General features: G+C 43.0%; 1 protein-coding gene across 10 annotated transcripts in view; it reads left to right on the forward strand.

Moving 5' to 3' along the window:
• Nucleotides 1-399: 399 nt before the first annotated feature.
• Nucleotides 400-18,132, forward strand: part of RYR3 (ryanodine receptor 3) — a 564,246-nt gene continuing 546,513 nt past the window's right edge. For all 10 annotated transcript variants that reach the window (XM_074394143.1, XM_074394150.1, XM_074394148.1 and 7 more), the window contains exon 1: nucleotides 400-675. In XM_074394143.1, coding sequence (XP_074250244.1) covers nucleotides 625-675 — 51 coding nt within the window. In that variant the 5' untranslated portion in view covers nucleotides 400-624. The remainder of the gene's footprint in view (nucleotides 676-18,132) is intronic.

The raw sequence follows: 18,132 nt of genomic DNA on the forward strand, positions 1-18,132 counted from the left end.
CTGTATGTGTGTGTGTGTCTGTGTGTGTTCTTTCTCTCTCTTTTCTGTCTCTCTCTCTCTCTCTCTCTCACACACACACACACACACACACACACACACACACACACAAACTGGGCAAAGCCAGAGGGTTGGTACCCAGTCTGGGCGGGCTGGAGCTAAGCAACTGGCCTTTGTTTGTGAATCGGAGCAGTTTGGGGGACATCCTCCGGTCGCCGCGGGGTGCGCGCCTCCGCTGAGTGTGCGGTGCGGTGCCCAGCGGTGCGGGGGAGGCTCCACCGCGCCAGCCCAGGGCCCCCGCGCCGCCCCCGCCGGCTCAACGCGCCCGGCGTTGCGCTCTCCACGGAGCGGGCGGCCGCAGCGCACTTGGCTGGGGCGAGAGGCGAGAGGGGTGGGCGGGCGGCTCGGCTGGCGTTGGCGCTCTGCAGTGCAGTGGAGTGTTAGCCCAGCTCCCTATATGGTCGGGGATTAGCTAGGCACTGCTGAGGCTGAGCCAGGAGCCGGAGGAGGAGGAGGACGAAGAGGAGGAGGAGGAGAAAGAGCGCAGCAGCAGTCAGCGCACGCCGAGCGGTTGCCGGGGGAAGCAGAGGCGCCGGAGGCTGGGGCACCGCCGACGCCTCGGGAGCCATGGCCGAAGGGGGAGAAGGAGGCGAGGACGAGATCCAGTTTCTGAGGACTGTGAGTCTCCGCAGCGGGGGCGAGCCCGTGGGCAGGTGGGGAGGAGCGCGGAGCGTGGCGAGGAGGGGCTGGCTGCGCTGCGCCGCGGTGCGGGGTGCCCGGTGCCCGCTGCCAGGCGCTTTATCCGCACCCGCGGGCTGCAGAGGCGGACCAGCCACCTACCCGCGGGGCCGCGAGGGGCTGTGTGGAAAGGGGCACCATCTCCTGCCTCCCCCTTCTTCCCCTACCGCCACCTCTGCCCCGGACCCTCCACTTAGAACCACTCGCTCTCCAGGCAACTTGCTACTTGGTCTGAAACCTTTGATGTCCAAACTTCAGCCGGGGTTTGTTCACTGTTGTCCTGACCCAAAAGATCAATGTTGGAAGCCCTTGCCCTGGGGTTGGCCCTCTTACACCTCCACACTCAGCGCCAGCCCCATACCTCTTCCAAGGCGCCCCCAGGCACCGAGGAACCGCTGGGAAGGAGCCAGCGGGGCAGTGGGGAGCGTGGGGAGCTGGGTCGGAGAAGCGGGCACAGGCACTTGGTCCAAGCCCTGGGATCGCTCAGACGGGAATTCACCCAGCGCTGCCGGCCTCGTGTTAAGCCCCACGCCGGCAACTGCTGCTGGAGCCTGACTTGACTGCCTGCCTGCCCTGTGTTCCAGGGCTGTGGCTTCTGCTCCCGGCTCCCGCGAGCCCCGCAGGACAGGGAAACCCCAGTCAGCGGCTCCGCGTCACTCAGGTCCCCTCCTTGGCACCTGAAGGCGCTGCTCCGTCCCAGATTTGGGGGTGGGGGGGGGCGAAGTCTGTTGGAGCCACACCAGCCTTGCCCTATAGGAGTTAATGCAAAGCGTTTCAAGGTGGAAGGCCACTCGGAGGGGTGGGGGCATTGGAGATGAGTCCTAGCGCTGATTTCAGCCAAGTGACCTTAAGCAAGTCGCATAATTCGCCCTACTCAGCCTCAGTTTCCTCATGTGTAAAATAAAATATAACCAGCGTTTCAGGGTGATAAGGATTAAATGATATCATGAATGTCATAATGTTTTGTAAAATATAAATTACTCTGTAAGTCTTAGGTAATTTTATATGCACTGCCTAGCTCTGAGGAATTAGGATGAAATTCTTTCTTTTCCTGTCTCACTCCTCTTTAATTGTGCCCCCCCACCCCCGCCATGACCTGGTCTTTGAAGATCACAACTTACCTCTTGTCCATCCTTTGAATCACTCTTCTCCTGTAGAAGTACTTCATTCCAATTCTCTTCAGTTTCTCTTCCAAACATGGTTCCTTGGTCAAAGCTGGGAGTTGGGTCTTATTGCGGGGTGGGGTGGGGGGGTATGCAAGTACGCATCACCCTGCCGGTACTACTGAGTGGCTAGAGTATTCCTCTTTTCATCCTGGGTCTGACATGCAGACCCATACTCCATTCTCATCCCTCACACTGCACACAAGATGGCCCCACAGTTGCAACTCATGACAACCGTATTGTTTTAAAGCTACCCGCTCCCCTCAAAGCCCCATAAAATCCTTTGGTTGTCCCTCTGACAGGTGTCTTTAGTAGTGGATGGTTGGCAGCTCAGGTACTTTCTGCCTGTGTCCTTTGTGATTAGTCATTTCTTCTGCTTATTATTAATGATCTTCTAGGCATTGTTGCTTGAAGAAATTCTCTTCAGACAGAAAGGGTCAGTGTAGAATAGATGGCCCAAGGAGCTGGGGCTTAGGAAGGTGATGGTTTTCTTGAGATCCTTATCTCATGCATTTCTCTTGGCTTCTGAGCCATCTTTCCTGACTTTTCCTCCCCGTCTGGCAGTATAAGGTTTTTGTTTTGTTTGTTTGTTGTTTGGTATACCTGTAGCCAAGATTTATTATAGCAGTGGTTCTTAAGCTTTGTGTCCTGGGGCTTCCTGCCCTAGAGATCAGAGCTGGTGGACCTCTTTTAAAGCACACCCATGACAGCCTGTGGGGTTTAATGACCTAGGGTAAGAACCCCTGTTGCAGAGAACTGCATATCAGTTGCGGCTCAGAGCGAGTGCTACAGGTAGCCATGGGGGCAGTGACTCCAAATGTGGCATTATTGATTCTTTTCCTTCTAGTTATCACATTACGTATTTTTTAAGGTGTGTTCCTCATTTCTTCACCCTATGAGGCACCTTAACATCTTCAGTTTTAGCTTGCTGAGAAGGAAATAGGTGATGAAACTGAAGCACAGGAAATCAAGTGACTTGGCCATAGTTGTTGACGATTTATTGGTAATTTTCATCATCCAATGTTAAATTACATGCCTGCTGGAGCCTGGCATTGAGCATTATGCCAGATGTTATATATAGTATTAAGAATATAAGAGAAGAACTGTGGCTTTCTGAGCTTGGCATCCTCCTTCTTCATCTGTGAAAAATTAGACAAAATGATTTATCAGAACCCAATAACCATAAGCTTTTGATCTCTGCCCAAAATTTTGACTTTAGGGTAATTGGAAACACCAGGCTTGTGCTACCTGTGGGATATTTCTCTCCTTTGAATATGTCTGGGTTAAGGGAAGCTATTTGAACTCACTCAGTTACCTTTGTCTTAGGCTTTCTTTCTCCTCCTCAACACTGTTAAAAGCATTTTGGCAATGTGTTAGTCATATGTAATGCTTCCTCACATCAACATGGTCCTGGTTGGAAAGGTGGCTGATACTTGACTGTGGAATAGAATCATATCTTTGTAACCATGAACTTTAAAGGACTGACATCCTAGAGAGCAGAAGCTGTTAACCTACTTACAAAAAAAGACCATACAATAGCATTATGCCACGGGTCCTAATCAAATTGTTGGTGGTTGTGGTGTCATGTTTGTTATAATAGTGCCAAAAACGAAAGCAGCTGGAGCTATCGATAGTGTGAGATGAGCCAGAATTACTGCAGTAATCACTCTAGGTATGCGTGGTGTGGCTTTAGACACTTACTGGTGATAGTGTTTATTTTGGTTATCTCCTCTGATACATCTGGAAGCCCAACCTCTCTTAAGTAGGAAACAAGGGCTTTGGAGGCTTAAACACATGTTAACTAAATGCTACTGTACCCCAAGCCTTAAGGAGGCAGTCTGAAACCAGATACCCACTTCTGGCCTTCTGAAAGTCATGTATGCCAGTTAGAATCAGGCAGACAGACAGAATCTTTAAGGCTAAAATTGTCCCTCCCACTGCTGCTGGCAGTGGCATCTTCTTCTCTTCCCGTTGCTCTTGCTGACGTAGCCAGTGTCATTGACGTGGCTCTGAAGCTGCTCAGAAGCAGATAAACCTGCCAGCCGCTGATCTGAAAGCAAGAAGTTATGGTGAGAAGGGTGACATTACTCTATCTTCAGACAGTCGGTGGAGTGCCTGGCACCGCATTCCACTTTAAGAGTGCCAGGAGAAAACTTTTCTCTCCCACTTTTCTCCTTAGACTACAGTATCCATTTCAAAACAAAACAAAACAAAACTCTAATCCTCAGCTTATTGTTTTTAAAATACCACAGTCTTCTCCTTGCCAACTGCCTTTCCACCACAATATTAATTTAAACAGAACTTAGAGTGAGATAGACATTTGTTTGCATTAGTTTCAACTAAAGGTTGGTCATAGACAGACTAATTTAGCCCTCCCTGTAAAAAGTTGTCCTCCTTCATCTAAATTTGCAGCTCTCGAGGGATGAGAAAAGGCACTTGGGCTGAAAATCAAGGATTGCTCCCTTGTCTTGGGTTCCTCCCTACAGGGTGCCTAGGACAAATTCCTGAATTTGAGCTGAAGCACTCACATGAGCGCACGTCTTTTGTCCCTCCTCAGAGCACGTTGTCTTGGGTTGGAATGACAGTGAACTTATACCTGGTGGTTTATGGATGCCTGCTTTCATCTCCCTGAAGCAGAGTCCATTTACATAACAGCTGCATTTTGGCAAATTTTCCTTAAGGAGATAAGGGAAAGGAGGTGGACACCTTCCTCCAGGTTCTGGGTGCTAGTGAGTAGCAATGGAAGTAGTGCTAAAATGCAAACACCAGATACCCAGACATACAGTGTGAGTTGTTGCAGAGCTGAACTGTAACCTCTCCTGCTGAGTTAGGTTTGAGGGTTAAAATGACAAAACTCAGAATATTCCCACACTCTGAGCCTCCCAAGGTCACTTCAGGGCTTCCTATGTTCTCAAGTCTCTTCTTCCTGGGCATCTCAGAGCTTATCCGATTAAAGAACCATATCAGCCATGCTGGACACACAATATCCCCTTCTTTCCAAGGAAATGTTCCCGGGGATATGAGAAGGAAGCTGAGTCCTTTTATTCCCAAAGCAATTAACTTGAATCAGAAAGGCCACATCAGGACTAGGGGATGGTGGCACATATCTTCTCTGCTAAGGCAAGATTGCCATGTCCAGGGTTGTCTTAAGGATTTTAAGTAGCTGAGCTCCTGGGGAAGAAAGTGGTAATGAATGCAAACTTGGAGATATTTGGAATGCAATGTGACCCATGCTATAAGGACTGAGGTCAAGGGATAGCTCTGCAGTTGAAGGATGTGTGTCTGATATCTGTGCATATTTTTTCTCATGCTACTTTGATTATTAAGCAAGAATGAAGGCACAAGTGAAATATGTTATTTAACAATTTTTAATATTGGTTTCTCCAGCTCCTTAGGGTGGTTGATCTGAGGGCAAAAAAAAAAAAAAAAAAAATGATGAAAAAGAAAAGAGTGGGAGGAATTTATCTGGAGAGAAAAATACTCTGATAATTATTTTTGAGGGATTTGTATTTAAATAAGGCATAACTATCTGTGCTTATTTGCCACTTTGCGTTGTGTTATTTTTACACCTTCATGGAAAAGTATCTTTATTTTATAATTCGACTTTTTCTTTACCTTGCTACTTAAAGAATTTTTAATTTAGAAGCCATCAACCCCATCATCGAATTGCCTTGGCATTCTTCTGAATGATCTTTACAAATCTCAAGTACAGGCCTAGGTGGTCCTAGGTCTTAAGAACCCAATACTTTAGCTAATGTCCCACAAGTTCATAACAGTATAAACCTTTCTCAATTAGATCTGTTAATTAAGCTACCCTTAATACAAGATTTATCCAGTAGGAGTGGGATGCTATAATAAAAAAAAATTGAGCTTAGAGGCAAGAATTCTTATTTTTAGGTCTAAATCACTATGACCTTCAACGAGTCACATAAGAAAATTTAGGTTTCATTTTTCCCACTGTATAGAGATAGAATCTGCATTAACAGAAGTGTTGCGAGAGGCCACAGTCATTCCAAATGAGAGACATATTACCCCAAATGAGTGAATAAGTTGTGTTTCATAGGGTATTATTATTGTGTCTCTCCTGCACTAGGAAGTTGAGCCTGCTTATCATCAGATCTTGTTGGAAAAACACCCCAGTTGCCCCCATCTCTAATGTGGTCTTTGTTGCTGGTCCTTCCCTCCGTCCCAGAGCAGTTGGACAGCCTCCAGTGTTGAGCTTACCCCAGGATCTCTGGGCAATTACTTCACTAAAGCCAACTGCAACTATTCTTAAGCTATTTGATTAAAAGACTTGATAAGTCAAATCAGTGTGTGTGATAGCCTTCAAAAGGCCAGGTAGGCTCCTCCCACAATCCCAGCCACCAAACAGACCATTCAGAGTTATTCAGAGTTACTTTTTGTCGTCTCAGAAAATTACCAAAGCTTCCGTTTCCCATAGGACTGCCTTTTCTTATTGAATCCTGTAGCTCTACCTTTCATAGCTATCTTTCCTATTCCCCCTCCTGTTTCTTTTATGAGCCCATTTTTTCTTTTGCTTAAAGCGTTGGGGACCTGCTTTCCTGTAAAACCAGGGCAGCTTTTCCTCCCAGGGATTCTGCTGCTTTAGTCATGTCTGCTCAGGGTGTCAGGGCCTTTGAACAGTTCCTTTGGCTGCACCTGGATGAAGCAGATGCTTTTGGGGTGGGGAGTACAGCCAGTGGTGAGGTTGTAGGGCCACGGTTCTCCCTGGGGAGCCACGCTGGGTCCTCCAGGCCACCAGGCTTCAAACAAGAAGATGGTGTCCTCTCAGCCATCTTCTTGTTTGGAAGCCAGTGGGGGTATTTTAGGGACAAAGATTTCCAGCCACTGCAGTTTCCTTTGGTTCAGTGAATTTTGCCATCATAGCACCTCTTCAATTCAGAGGGAGGGAAGAAAAAGTGCTGGCACCTCAGCCCTGATCCTGCTACAGGGATGAGCCTCTTGAGATGCCAAGATTATTTTTTTTCTCTTTATGTCATTTCTGATTCCCGGTAGTTAGAATTAGAAAACAAAGTTCAGATCATCTCTGAGACTGATGATGCAGTATTCCAAAATAAAAGAGCTCTACCTTCTCTCCTCACATGCACTTCTCCCCTCCTCTGGCTTAGAGTACATTGCTGACTCTACAGTCATACTCTAGGCTATTGTTCTTTGTGGTGGGACGTAGCTTTACAAGGAGGAGGCACTGAGACATCAGGGCCTTCTTTTTTCGCCCTCTGCCTCCCTAGACAGTGAACTCCTCATTGATTTTAGGTCTCTTGGCTCCTGCACAGGCTTGTCTACTTGAGGAATCTTATTCTTATTGGATTCAATACCCAAGAAGAAGGAAAGCAAGCACTCTATCCTAAAGTCAGATTACAAAGAGATTCAGAAATTACACTCAACATGAGCTCTTCCTTCTGGGGTGACAGCTGCTTGCTGTTGCTTACTTCAGAGTGCAAAGGAGGCAGAGAGAGCTTGGGAGACAGAGCTGTTGCTGCCTGTGTGGAATTGCACAGGCCATCAACAGTTTTTCTACTGAGTTCTGTTTTTAGTGGTTTTATGCTATAGGAAATAGCCAGTGTGATGGCCAAGGCAGCACATCCGTAAGAAAAGGGTAGGGATGAAAGTCTGGGTTGGCATCAGTGTTATTGTGACCCATGTAGATACCCAGAAGGATGTCTTTCTCCTTGGTTTTTGTTTGGGATAAAGCACTGTTTCAAGAAATTCCCCTTATTAAAATGCTGAAATGCAAAATTGGTAGCTCAGCTGGTCCCATTAATGATTAGCATCATTAACACCTGAGCAGAGCCAGTTCCTAAAGGAACAGGAATTGGGTTGGTGAAAGGTGAGAGCACATGGGAGCACTGCTGAGAGGGGCAAGCCTGAGTAGGGCACTGTGTTGGTTCTTGGGGAACCCTGAGTAGGAAAATATGCATCAAGGCACAGGAATCTGAGTTCTGGAGATGGTGGTTCAGACTCCATCTTTATTTAGACCTTTGAGCAGAGGAGAAGAAGGCTTGAGTTACCTGGGAGAAAGTGGCCAACCTTCAGGCATTCAGAAGAACATTATTCACAATCAGGATTGGTGCTAATACATACTTAGTTTTCGATAATCCATAATCAGAGACAACGGTAAGATAAAGTAACTCTACGACAAAATGAGAACTAAGGTGCCTCCTTCCTAAAAGTAGAAAAGTGTTTGAGAGACAAAACCTCATGATCAGTTATTGTATTCATTGATGTGTCACTCATGCTAATCCCAAGCAAGTGCTCCAGAGTCCCTGAAACCAAGTCAAAACAATTCCTACAGCAGAAAAGGGAAAGTACTAAGGGGAACTGCTTATCTCCTAACAGCAAATAGGAAAAGCTGTCACTGGAAGGTACAGGCATTGCAACTCACCAATACTGGCATGAACTCTGAAAATTTCACAGTTGAGTTCTCTAACGGGGCTAGGCAGAGAGAGCTCGTCAGCAGGATTACAGGAAGGAATGGAAAGTTCTCCATCAATTTTGGCCCGTAAATGTCCACAGTGTGAGAAGTATTGATTTGAATCATGGTGTCTATACCATGGACCAGATCCAGACTATAAATCTGCTAGGGCAAAAGGAGAGATTCGGTTGGCGACCACACCATATTGAACCAGAAACTGAATCCAAGAGATCAGATCAAAATAATGCAGCTGATCCCGGAGTAGCATGAGCCCCTCCTAAGTCCCTTCTCAGTCACCCAGGACACATGGCCATTGTTTGACTTAGGGCAGTGGTTCTCCTCCAGGTAATCGTCTTTACTGTCCAGGCTTGCTAGAGTAGAACAGTTTAAGAATAAACTATAGTGAGGTCTTGAACAAATCTCATCTCTTTGAAAGAGGCATTTTAGGAAACATAGGAAAGAGGCATTTTAGGAAACATTTTAGGAAACATACCAGTCAAAAGAGGAGTAAAGTCAGAGGTAAAGTGTATGCTATATTTGGCAGCATTTCTATCGCCAGATACCTATGGGATTGTCTGCCCTTCCCAGGTCTTAGTTCATCCGTTTGTAAAGGCATGTGAATAATTAATGATTACACCGCAGAGATGCCTTAAAGGAACTCCAGATTTCCTCCGGGAGAACTAGATATGTAAATATGGAGAAGGTAGCTTGGAATAATAGTTATTCTATTCCCTGAAAATGCTCCTGTCAGCCGAAAGCATGAGCCATACATTATAAACTCCAGGAACACAGGGGTCTTAAATTTGGTTTACTCTAAGTCCTCAGGTACCTATAGATTGGAAGGTTCACAAATCTAAACACTTTTGGGATCAAGTGGGTAGCTAAATGTGTGAATCGGGCTTTATTTGCAAATAGAGGTGGGCCTGATCTGCACATTCAAATAAAAAAATTCTCAACACAGCCAGTCAAGCAAAACACATCTGCAGCAGGATTCTGAGCTGCCTGCCAGTGTGCAGCTGTGAATGAGCACTCAGAATCCGTTTGAATGAATGTACTCCTAGAATGCATGAATATTTTCGTGATAGGATCTGGTTCACAATACACATCATGGTCCTTGGGTAAAAATGTCAACATAAAAGACAGTGTATCATTTATCACAAGGTATAAAAGAAAGATTGGCAGGCAGACAAATTAATGGGCTTAATAAAAGGTAGATTTTATCATCAAAATGAATTCATATTTTGCTAGTCTTTAAAACACCCTTTAAAATTGTCATATGGAAATAGACATTATGAAATTTAAAGAAAGCAGATTGTCCATTCAACATGGTTGATCAGCTACTCTCCACTTAGCCTTAAACAAGTTGCTGGAAGTTACATAAATGAAAAAGACATCGTAATGTTTGTTGTTTTTGACAGCTCAGGGTCAAGAGGGAGCCCAGACTTATTTTGAGGTAGCAAGGATATCAGTCACTTTAGGTGACTTTATAACAATTAACTTTTTCATGCTTCTATGGTACAAAATTTTTCCTGTTGAAAGGTATGACCTTGGGGAAGTTTCCTTACTTCTGTGCTTGTTTCCTCGTGTTAAATGAGGGTAATAATACTGCCTGTCTCAGAGGGTTGTTGCGAGGATTAAATGAGTTAATCCATGTGAGGTATTTGGAACAGTGCTCAACGTATAGTAAATCCTCAATAAATATTATTTATTAACATTGTCTGAACAAAAACAGTGTACACATTGACATTAGTCACACTAGCTATTCCAAATGTCATTGCACAGTCATTTTATTGTTGGAAAGTACAAAGGGAAAATCCCATGTGATTAGTCCATAGTCTTAATTCCTGTCATTTTGCTTAACTCTAAATATGAGCAGGCTTTGTGCATGGAAATGAGCCCGCAATGGTCACGGCTTCAGGAGTACAGATCGGCAGGTCAGTTCTTTGAGTGTCTATTTTGCAAAGCCTCTTGATGCAAATGCTGATGGATTTTTCCCCGGGCAATTTTAAATTACTTATGTCGATAGATGGGCAACATGATTTGGAGAACCCTCAACTACACAAAAATTCATCGTCTGGTTTGGGGAGACATTTTTAACAACTTAAGTCTAAAGTGTAGAAAATAACCTCGCTGCGAATTTACTGTATTTCTAACAACACAAGGTCATCCTGCTGTAAAGATCTGACTGTTCACCTTCTTTGATCCCTTTTTATATCTAAGGATGCAAAGCATGGACCTAAAGTAAAGCTTGATTGCCACATACCTCACTGCCCTCTCTCCTGAGAGGTCCTGCTGGGGCAGTTGTCCAAGCCTCTGATTCTTTTTCCCTCCTCTCTATCAAACCTGATTCCCGTCTTTTTCCCTCTGCTTTCCATGGAATTAAAATAGATCATATTGATTATTTAACCCTATTTAAAATTTTCCTTCCCTGGTTGAGAATAGATGTCTATTAAGTTAAAATGCTCTGCTCCTTAAGTGACAGGTGTGTAGAAAGGCACATGGACAGGCTGATGGCATCTTGCTTTTGATTAGTTTGGATCACCCTAATTGGCTCTTTATTTCACTCAGAAATCTGGTCCCAATCACTGAAAGCTTAATTTGACTTAATGGATGGGAAATTTAATTAAAAAAAAAAGAAAAAACTAAAACAAGATTTCTTCAACTAATAGAGAATAGGTGGGCTTTTGGTTTCCTTAAAGAAAGGAGATTTCTTCTGGTGCTGATATCTGAGTATTTCACTAGCAATACATTTAACATTTTAAGTTGTAAATAGAAAAGTGAAGTCTATGGATGAATTATTTCATTGATTCCAGCCTCAGTTTCCTAATCTATAGAAAAGTGAAAATTATAACTAATTCACAGAGGAGTCAGGGTGAAATGATCAGACCTGTGATTCTCTAGAGCAAGGCTCTATTTTATTACCAGTTGCTGCTCCCTTCTACTCAGCATCTAATTATGCCTAGCACTTGAGACTGTCCTCCAAAGTACACTTTATAAAGTACAAAATGTTACAAAGATGTCACACATGCATGTTAGAACGTGGACAATGTTGACATCTGATTACATATTGTGTTAGGCCATTCTTGGGTTGTGATAAAGAAAGATGTAACTGAGACTGGGCGATTTATAAAGAAAAGGGTTTAATTGGCGCATGGCTCTGCAGGCTGTACAAGCATGACACTGGCATCTGCTCAGCTTCTGGGGAGGCCCGGGGAGCTTTTAGTTATAGTGGAAAGGAAAGCAAGAGCAAGCATGTCACATGGCCAGAATAGGAGCAAGAGAGGGAGCATGTGGCAGGAAGAGGTGCCACACACTTTTCAACAACTGGATTTCACAAGAACCCTCTGTCTAGATATCAAAAGAACTTCTGTCATGAGGACAGCACCAAAGCATGAGAAATCCACACCCATGACCCAAACACTTCCCACAAGGGCCCACCTCCAACGTTGGGATTACAATGCAACATGAGATTTGGCGGGGATATGTATTCAAACTATATTACATGTATAAAGAGCCTGCTATTCTAATTAAATACATTTCAGATCAAAGTTGCTCTGACATATTTGTTTTCGTACATAAATTTTATTATATTGTCTCACCATTAGGCATGATGGTACATAATTCAGATAAATGACTACAATCTACGTAAGTTTTGTCTATTCAGAACAACTTTTTCTCCATTGACTATCCTAGTTCTCTCTTATTACCGATCTTAAAGTCGATGGTTTCTCTGGAACCACGTCATTTTCAGATGACCATTGTCACCATTGTCATCTGTATCAGCATTACTGTCATGCACAACCTCTGACAAGAGAGTGGTTAGGAGCTTACTGTAAGGTAGACATGAGTGTGAATTGTGAACTTATCATTTGTGTTTGTAGAGCTGTAAAAAGCACAATACCTGGCTCATGCTAGGCATATTTTCTCTTCTGTGCTATAACATATGATATGATATTTAACACAGATTTTAATGGCAGATCCTACTCCCCAGTGCCTGAGGAGTCTTCCTACCCATGCTCAGACCATACTTTGATGAGCCACCTGGGATCCTGAAGCAGCTGCTCTTCAATGATATGGGATGGGGTGGGAGAGTGGTAGAAGATGTACTTAAGCTGTTTATTTACTACAATTTTTAACTCAATTAATTGAGAAAAAAAATCTAAGTAGCTCTCCCACCTGCACCTTGAAAGCCTTAGCCAAATGAAAACCTGTGGGCGTGCATGCATTTGTACTTGATTTTTTAAACATGTGAAGATTGCGGTCCAAGTTATGCTTTTAACTTAACCACAGCCTGTGCTTGACTCCCAGCTGTTTGGTAGGTGATAGCTGTGACTGTCTCCTGGGCTTTGCTCTCGTCTCTGGCTGTACTAAGTGCATGCCACTTGTTCACATGCTTGTGAGGCCTGTGGAATACACATGAGAGGGCAGATAACTCACAAAGCTGGAAGAGGATCTCGGAAGTAGTCTTAATGGCCCAAATTAAATGCAGATTAAAAGGCAGGTTTATTGAGGTTTTAAAGTAAAGAGTTAGGGTTAACCTTTCTCTAGCCCACAGGTTAGGTATAAAATGGGCAGGAGATGACCCCTTACCCAGACTTCTTTATCAGCATGTGACATGGTACATGGAATTCCTGACATTCACAATACTCTTTTGGATTAAGGCTTTATCTCCAAGGCAAATATATTATCTGGGGGTGGGAGAAGTGAATTTAGATGTGGGTATACATCCTCTTGGATTATGACATTATCTATGAGTAAAACCTTGGTGTGGTAATGTGGCACTTGTGATATAAAGAATGACCACTAGATCCCACTCACAGTAAATTACCCTGTATCTTCTGGGGAAATGGGAGAAGGAAGGGTACACTAAAAAGTGGCATCTTAAGGATAAGGCGTAGGAGCACAGAGACCAAACCTCACTCCAGTCACCATTTTTATCCCAATCTTATTTTGATGTAGATGCTAATATCTTAGGTAAAACTCAGTGTTTTCTATCAATAGAGGAGTGATTCTAATTCTAAATGTTTATTTCTTTACCACCTACCTTGCTTCATCCTTGGCGCCTGTCACCAGCTAGCATGCTATATATTATACTGATTTATCCTGATTGTCTCTTTCCTACTTTGCAAGCATCAGGGGTCATAATTTTGGGTTTTTCTTTGCTATATCCTTAGTACTAAGAATGATGCTTAGCATATAGGAGGTATCTGCAAATAGTTATTGAAAGAATTAATAAATCCTCACCTGCGGCGCCTCCAGCCCAGGTGCTCACGTCACTCAACTCTCTGTTAAGTTCCCCTCTCTGTGCACTTACGGTTGATGAGACTGAAGTGTGTGTTGTCACAAAGATAAAAACCTGACCATATTGTGGAATGATCCATTGGGGATCTGGGGGCTAATGTCTCAATTTTTGATCTCAATGATTTACAGGAAGTCAGCTTGTAAAGACTGAGACACCAGGATGGCTTGGACATCACATATATATTTGCCTGATTCTCAGGACTAAACACACATATGGGATATTTCTAGATTCTTCTAAAAATGGAAAATAGATATAGGACAATTCTATACTTATGGGACATATGTCTATTCTATATATTATTGATATGAGTTTGGTGACTTCATATTTTTGTATATCCTTGTGTTTTTAAATTGATGCTTGTTTGAGGAACTGAAGATTATTTGATGTCAGTGTACTTTGGACATAATTTCTGTGTGCTTTCAAATCCTGTAATTTGTACCAGATACAAACCAGTAACCACTCTAAAGGACCCCTTTACTTCCATGAGATTCTTGAGCACCATCAACAGCAGATACCAGCCCTGTCCACTGGCATGTGTACTTGCTGATTAGGAGCATAAACTCAGACATCACTCATATCTAAAGATGAAGGGGGGACATTTTATTGATGGTTGAAATTACTGAATGGTCCAAGATTAAGTTTTGTTTTGCTTTGAAATGTACTTTACTACTTTCATGTTGCTTAGCTTGTTTCTACTTTTATATTAGTCCTGTTTCCTTCTAGTTCTCATCTTCCTTTAGAATCTACCGCTTCTTCTGAGCCTTCTGAGATTTCTCCTGTAGGGTCCTGAATTCCCATAGGACTATAATGATGTTCGTTCGTTCGTCCTTTCTTTCTTTCTTTTCTTTCTTTCTTTCTCTTTCTTTTCTTTCTGTTTCTTTCCTTTCTTTCTTTCTTTCTTTTTCTTTCTTTCTTTCTTTCTTTCTTCCTTCTCCTCCTCCTCCTCCTCCTCCTCCTCTTCCTCCTCCTCCTCCTCCTCCTTCTTCTTCTCCCTCCTCCTCCTCTTCTTCTTCTTCCTCTTCTTCTTCTTCTTCTTCCTCTTCTTCTTCTTCTTTCTTGGTTATGGCTGTGGTTGTGGTTGTTGAGACAAGGTCTCAGGCTGGAGTACAGTAGCACGATCCTGGCTCACTGCAGCCTCCATCTTCCAGGCTCAAGCAATCCTCCCACCTCAGCCTTCCAAATAGCTAGGACTACAGTCATGTTCCACCATGCCCCTCTAATTTTTTTAGTTTTTGTTGAGATGGGGTTTTGCCATTTTGCCCAGGCTGTTCTTGAACTCCTGAGCTCAAGCAACCTGCTTACCTTGGCCTCCCAAAGTGCAGGGATTATGGGTGTGAGCAACCACGCCTGGCCTATTTCTTTCTTATAGGAGTCTATTGAGGTTTTTTGTTTTTCCCTCAATTTTGTCTACTAAACTAAATCAAAGCTACTATCTTTCTAAAAGAGCCATAGGGCATTATAGATAGGGAAAGACCCCTGGCAGTCATCTGTTAACTGTTGTGTTAGGAAACTGAGATGCTATCCCTTATTCATCCATATCCACCCATTCATCCAACAAGCATTTGTTGAGTACCTACTACATGAAAGGCATGTGCTAGGGATCAGAGAAGATTTAAAGGTGACTAAAATACATACTCCCATTTTTGAGAATGTTAAAGTGTGGTCAGAGAATTAGACATCTAAGGAACTAACCAATAAAGCAAAACAAAAATGTGTTAAATAAAGGTAACATTTAAATCCTGGAAGGAATCTTTAATTTTAACTAGGGAGTCAAGGAAGATTTGAAAAGAGAGGAAACATTGGGGGTTTATGTAGGTTGTTGATAGGTTGCAAATGGGATGAAAGGGGCATTTCAGACAGAAGAAATACTCAGCAGTATAAAGGTACTGCTTTTATATGTGGCTGGGCATGTGGCTGGGCATAGTAGCTCACACCTGTAATCCCAGCACTTTGGGAGGCCAAAGTGGGTAGATCACAAGGTCAGGAGTTCAAGACCATCCTAGCCAAGATGATGAAACCCCTTCTGTACAAAAAATGCAAACATTAGCCAGGTGTGGTGGTGGGCTCCTGTAATCCCAGCTACTCAGAAGGCTGAGGCAGGAGAATCGCTTGAACCCAGGTGGCAGAGGTTGCAGTGAGCTGAGATCATGCCACTGCACTCCAGCCTGGTGACAGAGTGAGACTCCATCTCAAAAAAGCAACAACAAGAGAAACAGAATGTGACATGTTCAGGAAACTCCCATATTGGGAGATAAGACTGGAAAACTGGGGAGCAAATCAAGACAATCTGGCCTTAATTCTTTAGGGAATGGAGAACTGTCTAATGTAAGTGCAATTAACTCTAAAAATTTTGAACATACCTATGTTAATTTATTATAGCATAGTTTTGATAAGGTAGACTATATAGACTAGATTATGAAGGATGCTTTTTATGTTGGTTTCTTCAACTTATTGTTATATATCTGATGCTAGATCATTTGTGTGATTGCAACTGTAAATACTGTACTTGATAAGCCTCAGGGTATAGTTTAAAAAAAAAAAAAAAAAACTCCACTGACAGGGAACTGGTCTTGCCCCTTGAATGGAACTGAAAGACAAGATGCATATTACACCTAAACTTTTCTTCATGCAATGAGAGCTGTTACATAGCTATAGAAGATGATTCACCTTCTCAGGCCAAAGGATTAAAGGTGACACAAAAAGAAGTAGGTACTTTGAACATGTAGAAAACAGAAGCTGATGAGCACTGAAGGACTATTGTCTCATTAAAGGCGTCATTGAGGACTCTGGTTGTTGAAAGATGAGTATCGGCAGCATCCGTCATACCTCACACTGTTAAGTGTGTAGGCTCCTCCACTTCAGACGGAAAGCCACAAGTCCATGGGATGCAGGGGCTGCCTTAAAGCCACTGGTGATAGTGCAGTGCAACCCTTGTTTGAATACACATTTATAGATCTCGCTACCCTCACTCTTGCCCTTTGAATCTACCATTTGGTTACATCTAACAGTGAAGAAAAATTCGAGAATTCAAATCAACACAATCAAATTGTTTAAAAAATTTTTTAAATGTTTAATAAGGACTATAACTGGAAAGTGATTGTTAATTACTGTTTTCTGAACTAAAAAATCTGATACTTGGTTATATTGTGCAAATTTTACTTCATGTTATGAAAATCTCCTTTCCTTTGCTAGACTGAATAGCTCCCTGGAGGGGAAGTTTTCTTCTCTCCCTCCCTACCTCCCTCCCTTCCTTCCTTCCTTCCTTCCTTCCTTCTTCCTTCCTTCCTTCCTTCTTCCTTCCTTCCTTCCTCTGCCTCTCTCTCTCTCTCCGTCTCTCTCTCTCTTCCTTTCCTTTCCTTTCCTTTCCTTTGTTAGTGCTCATATTTGGGTATACAGTGACTCAGTGATTACTGGAATGATTTTTCATTCATCATTTCTGCATGAACGCATGGATTAGACTAGATATTCAGCGAGTATTACTTCAGCTCTCCCCAAGTGGTGTTTTCTTACCTACTTACTTATGAAAATCCACACTCAGCAATTGCAGGTTACATTCGGACTTAGACAATGTGAACTCCTGATGGGGTGACTCTTTTTCCATAAAAATTTTAAAGGGGATTGTGTCTGTGTGTGTGACTAAGATTAAGTCAAAAACTCTGGATTTTTGTTTCTGTGTTTTCTGATATAGCCCTAATGGCCAACACAGCATTTCACCCATAGCATCGCCAAATAAACGTATTCAGAACAACCTAACAAAATGAAATGGAGAAAATGGGGAGAAACGTAAGTGTATTTGAAATCTGACATATCATGTTTTCCAACTAAACTCTATATCCATCCTATTTCCACCTATGAAGTGTCTTGAGTTCCCTGTATGGGCTGTTATGGCAGCTCTGCCCACACTGTCTTTATCTTTCTGGAGTGTTTTGTCTGTTCCCTTTCAAACTTTCTATTGTTCCTTTTAAGTGTGCTTAACTAAGTGGGGCACCCATCATAGCTTCCTTCTTTCACCTAATCTTCAGTTATTGCTTCTCAGGTCCCTTTCTTCAGGTCTAATATCCTCTGTTACATTTTCAGATGGGTTCCCTCTCTATTACTAATCTACATGTGGTTATTAAAGTGAGTGCCCCAGATAATGTTCTCTTTGCTTTCATCAAGAGCTTCACTATAGTTTTGGAAACATTACATATAAACAATTGTAAGTGCACATATTTCATGTGCTTTCATTAAAATTGTTTTGTAATCTTCCTTTCCAGATGTTACAGAGGTGTAATTATTGTCTTAGACTTTGGTTTGTGGATCTAACATGGTCATTTGAATGCCTAAATCATTTTGTAGCCTTTGAATAAACTCAGACCTGGCATTCCTTCAAATATATCTACACTTGTAAGAGTATTTCCTCCTCTTCCTCCTCATGCTTACTCATTCTCTCTTCTTTCATCCCTTGCTTACTGTTCCTAGCTTGGGGTTTTATTTTCCGCTTTTTCTCCCTTTTCCTC

Source organism: Saimiri boliviensis, chromosome 2 (genome assembly GCF_048565385.1).
Source record: "Saimiri boliviensis isolate mSaiBol1 chromosome 2, mSaiBol1.pri, whole genome shotgun sequence".
Classification (NCBI taxonomy): Eukaryota; Metazoa; Chordata; class Mammalia; order Primates; family Cebidae; genus Saimiri; species Saimiri boliviensis.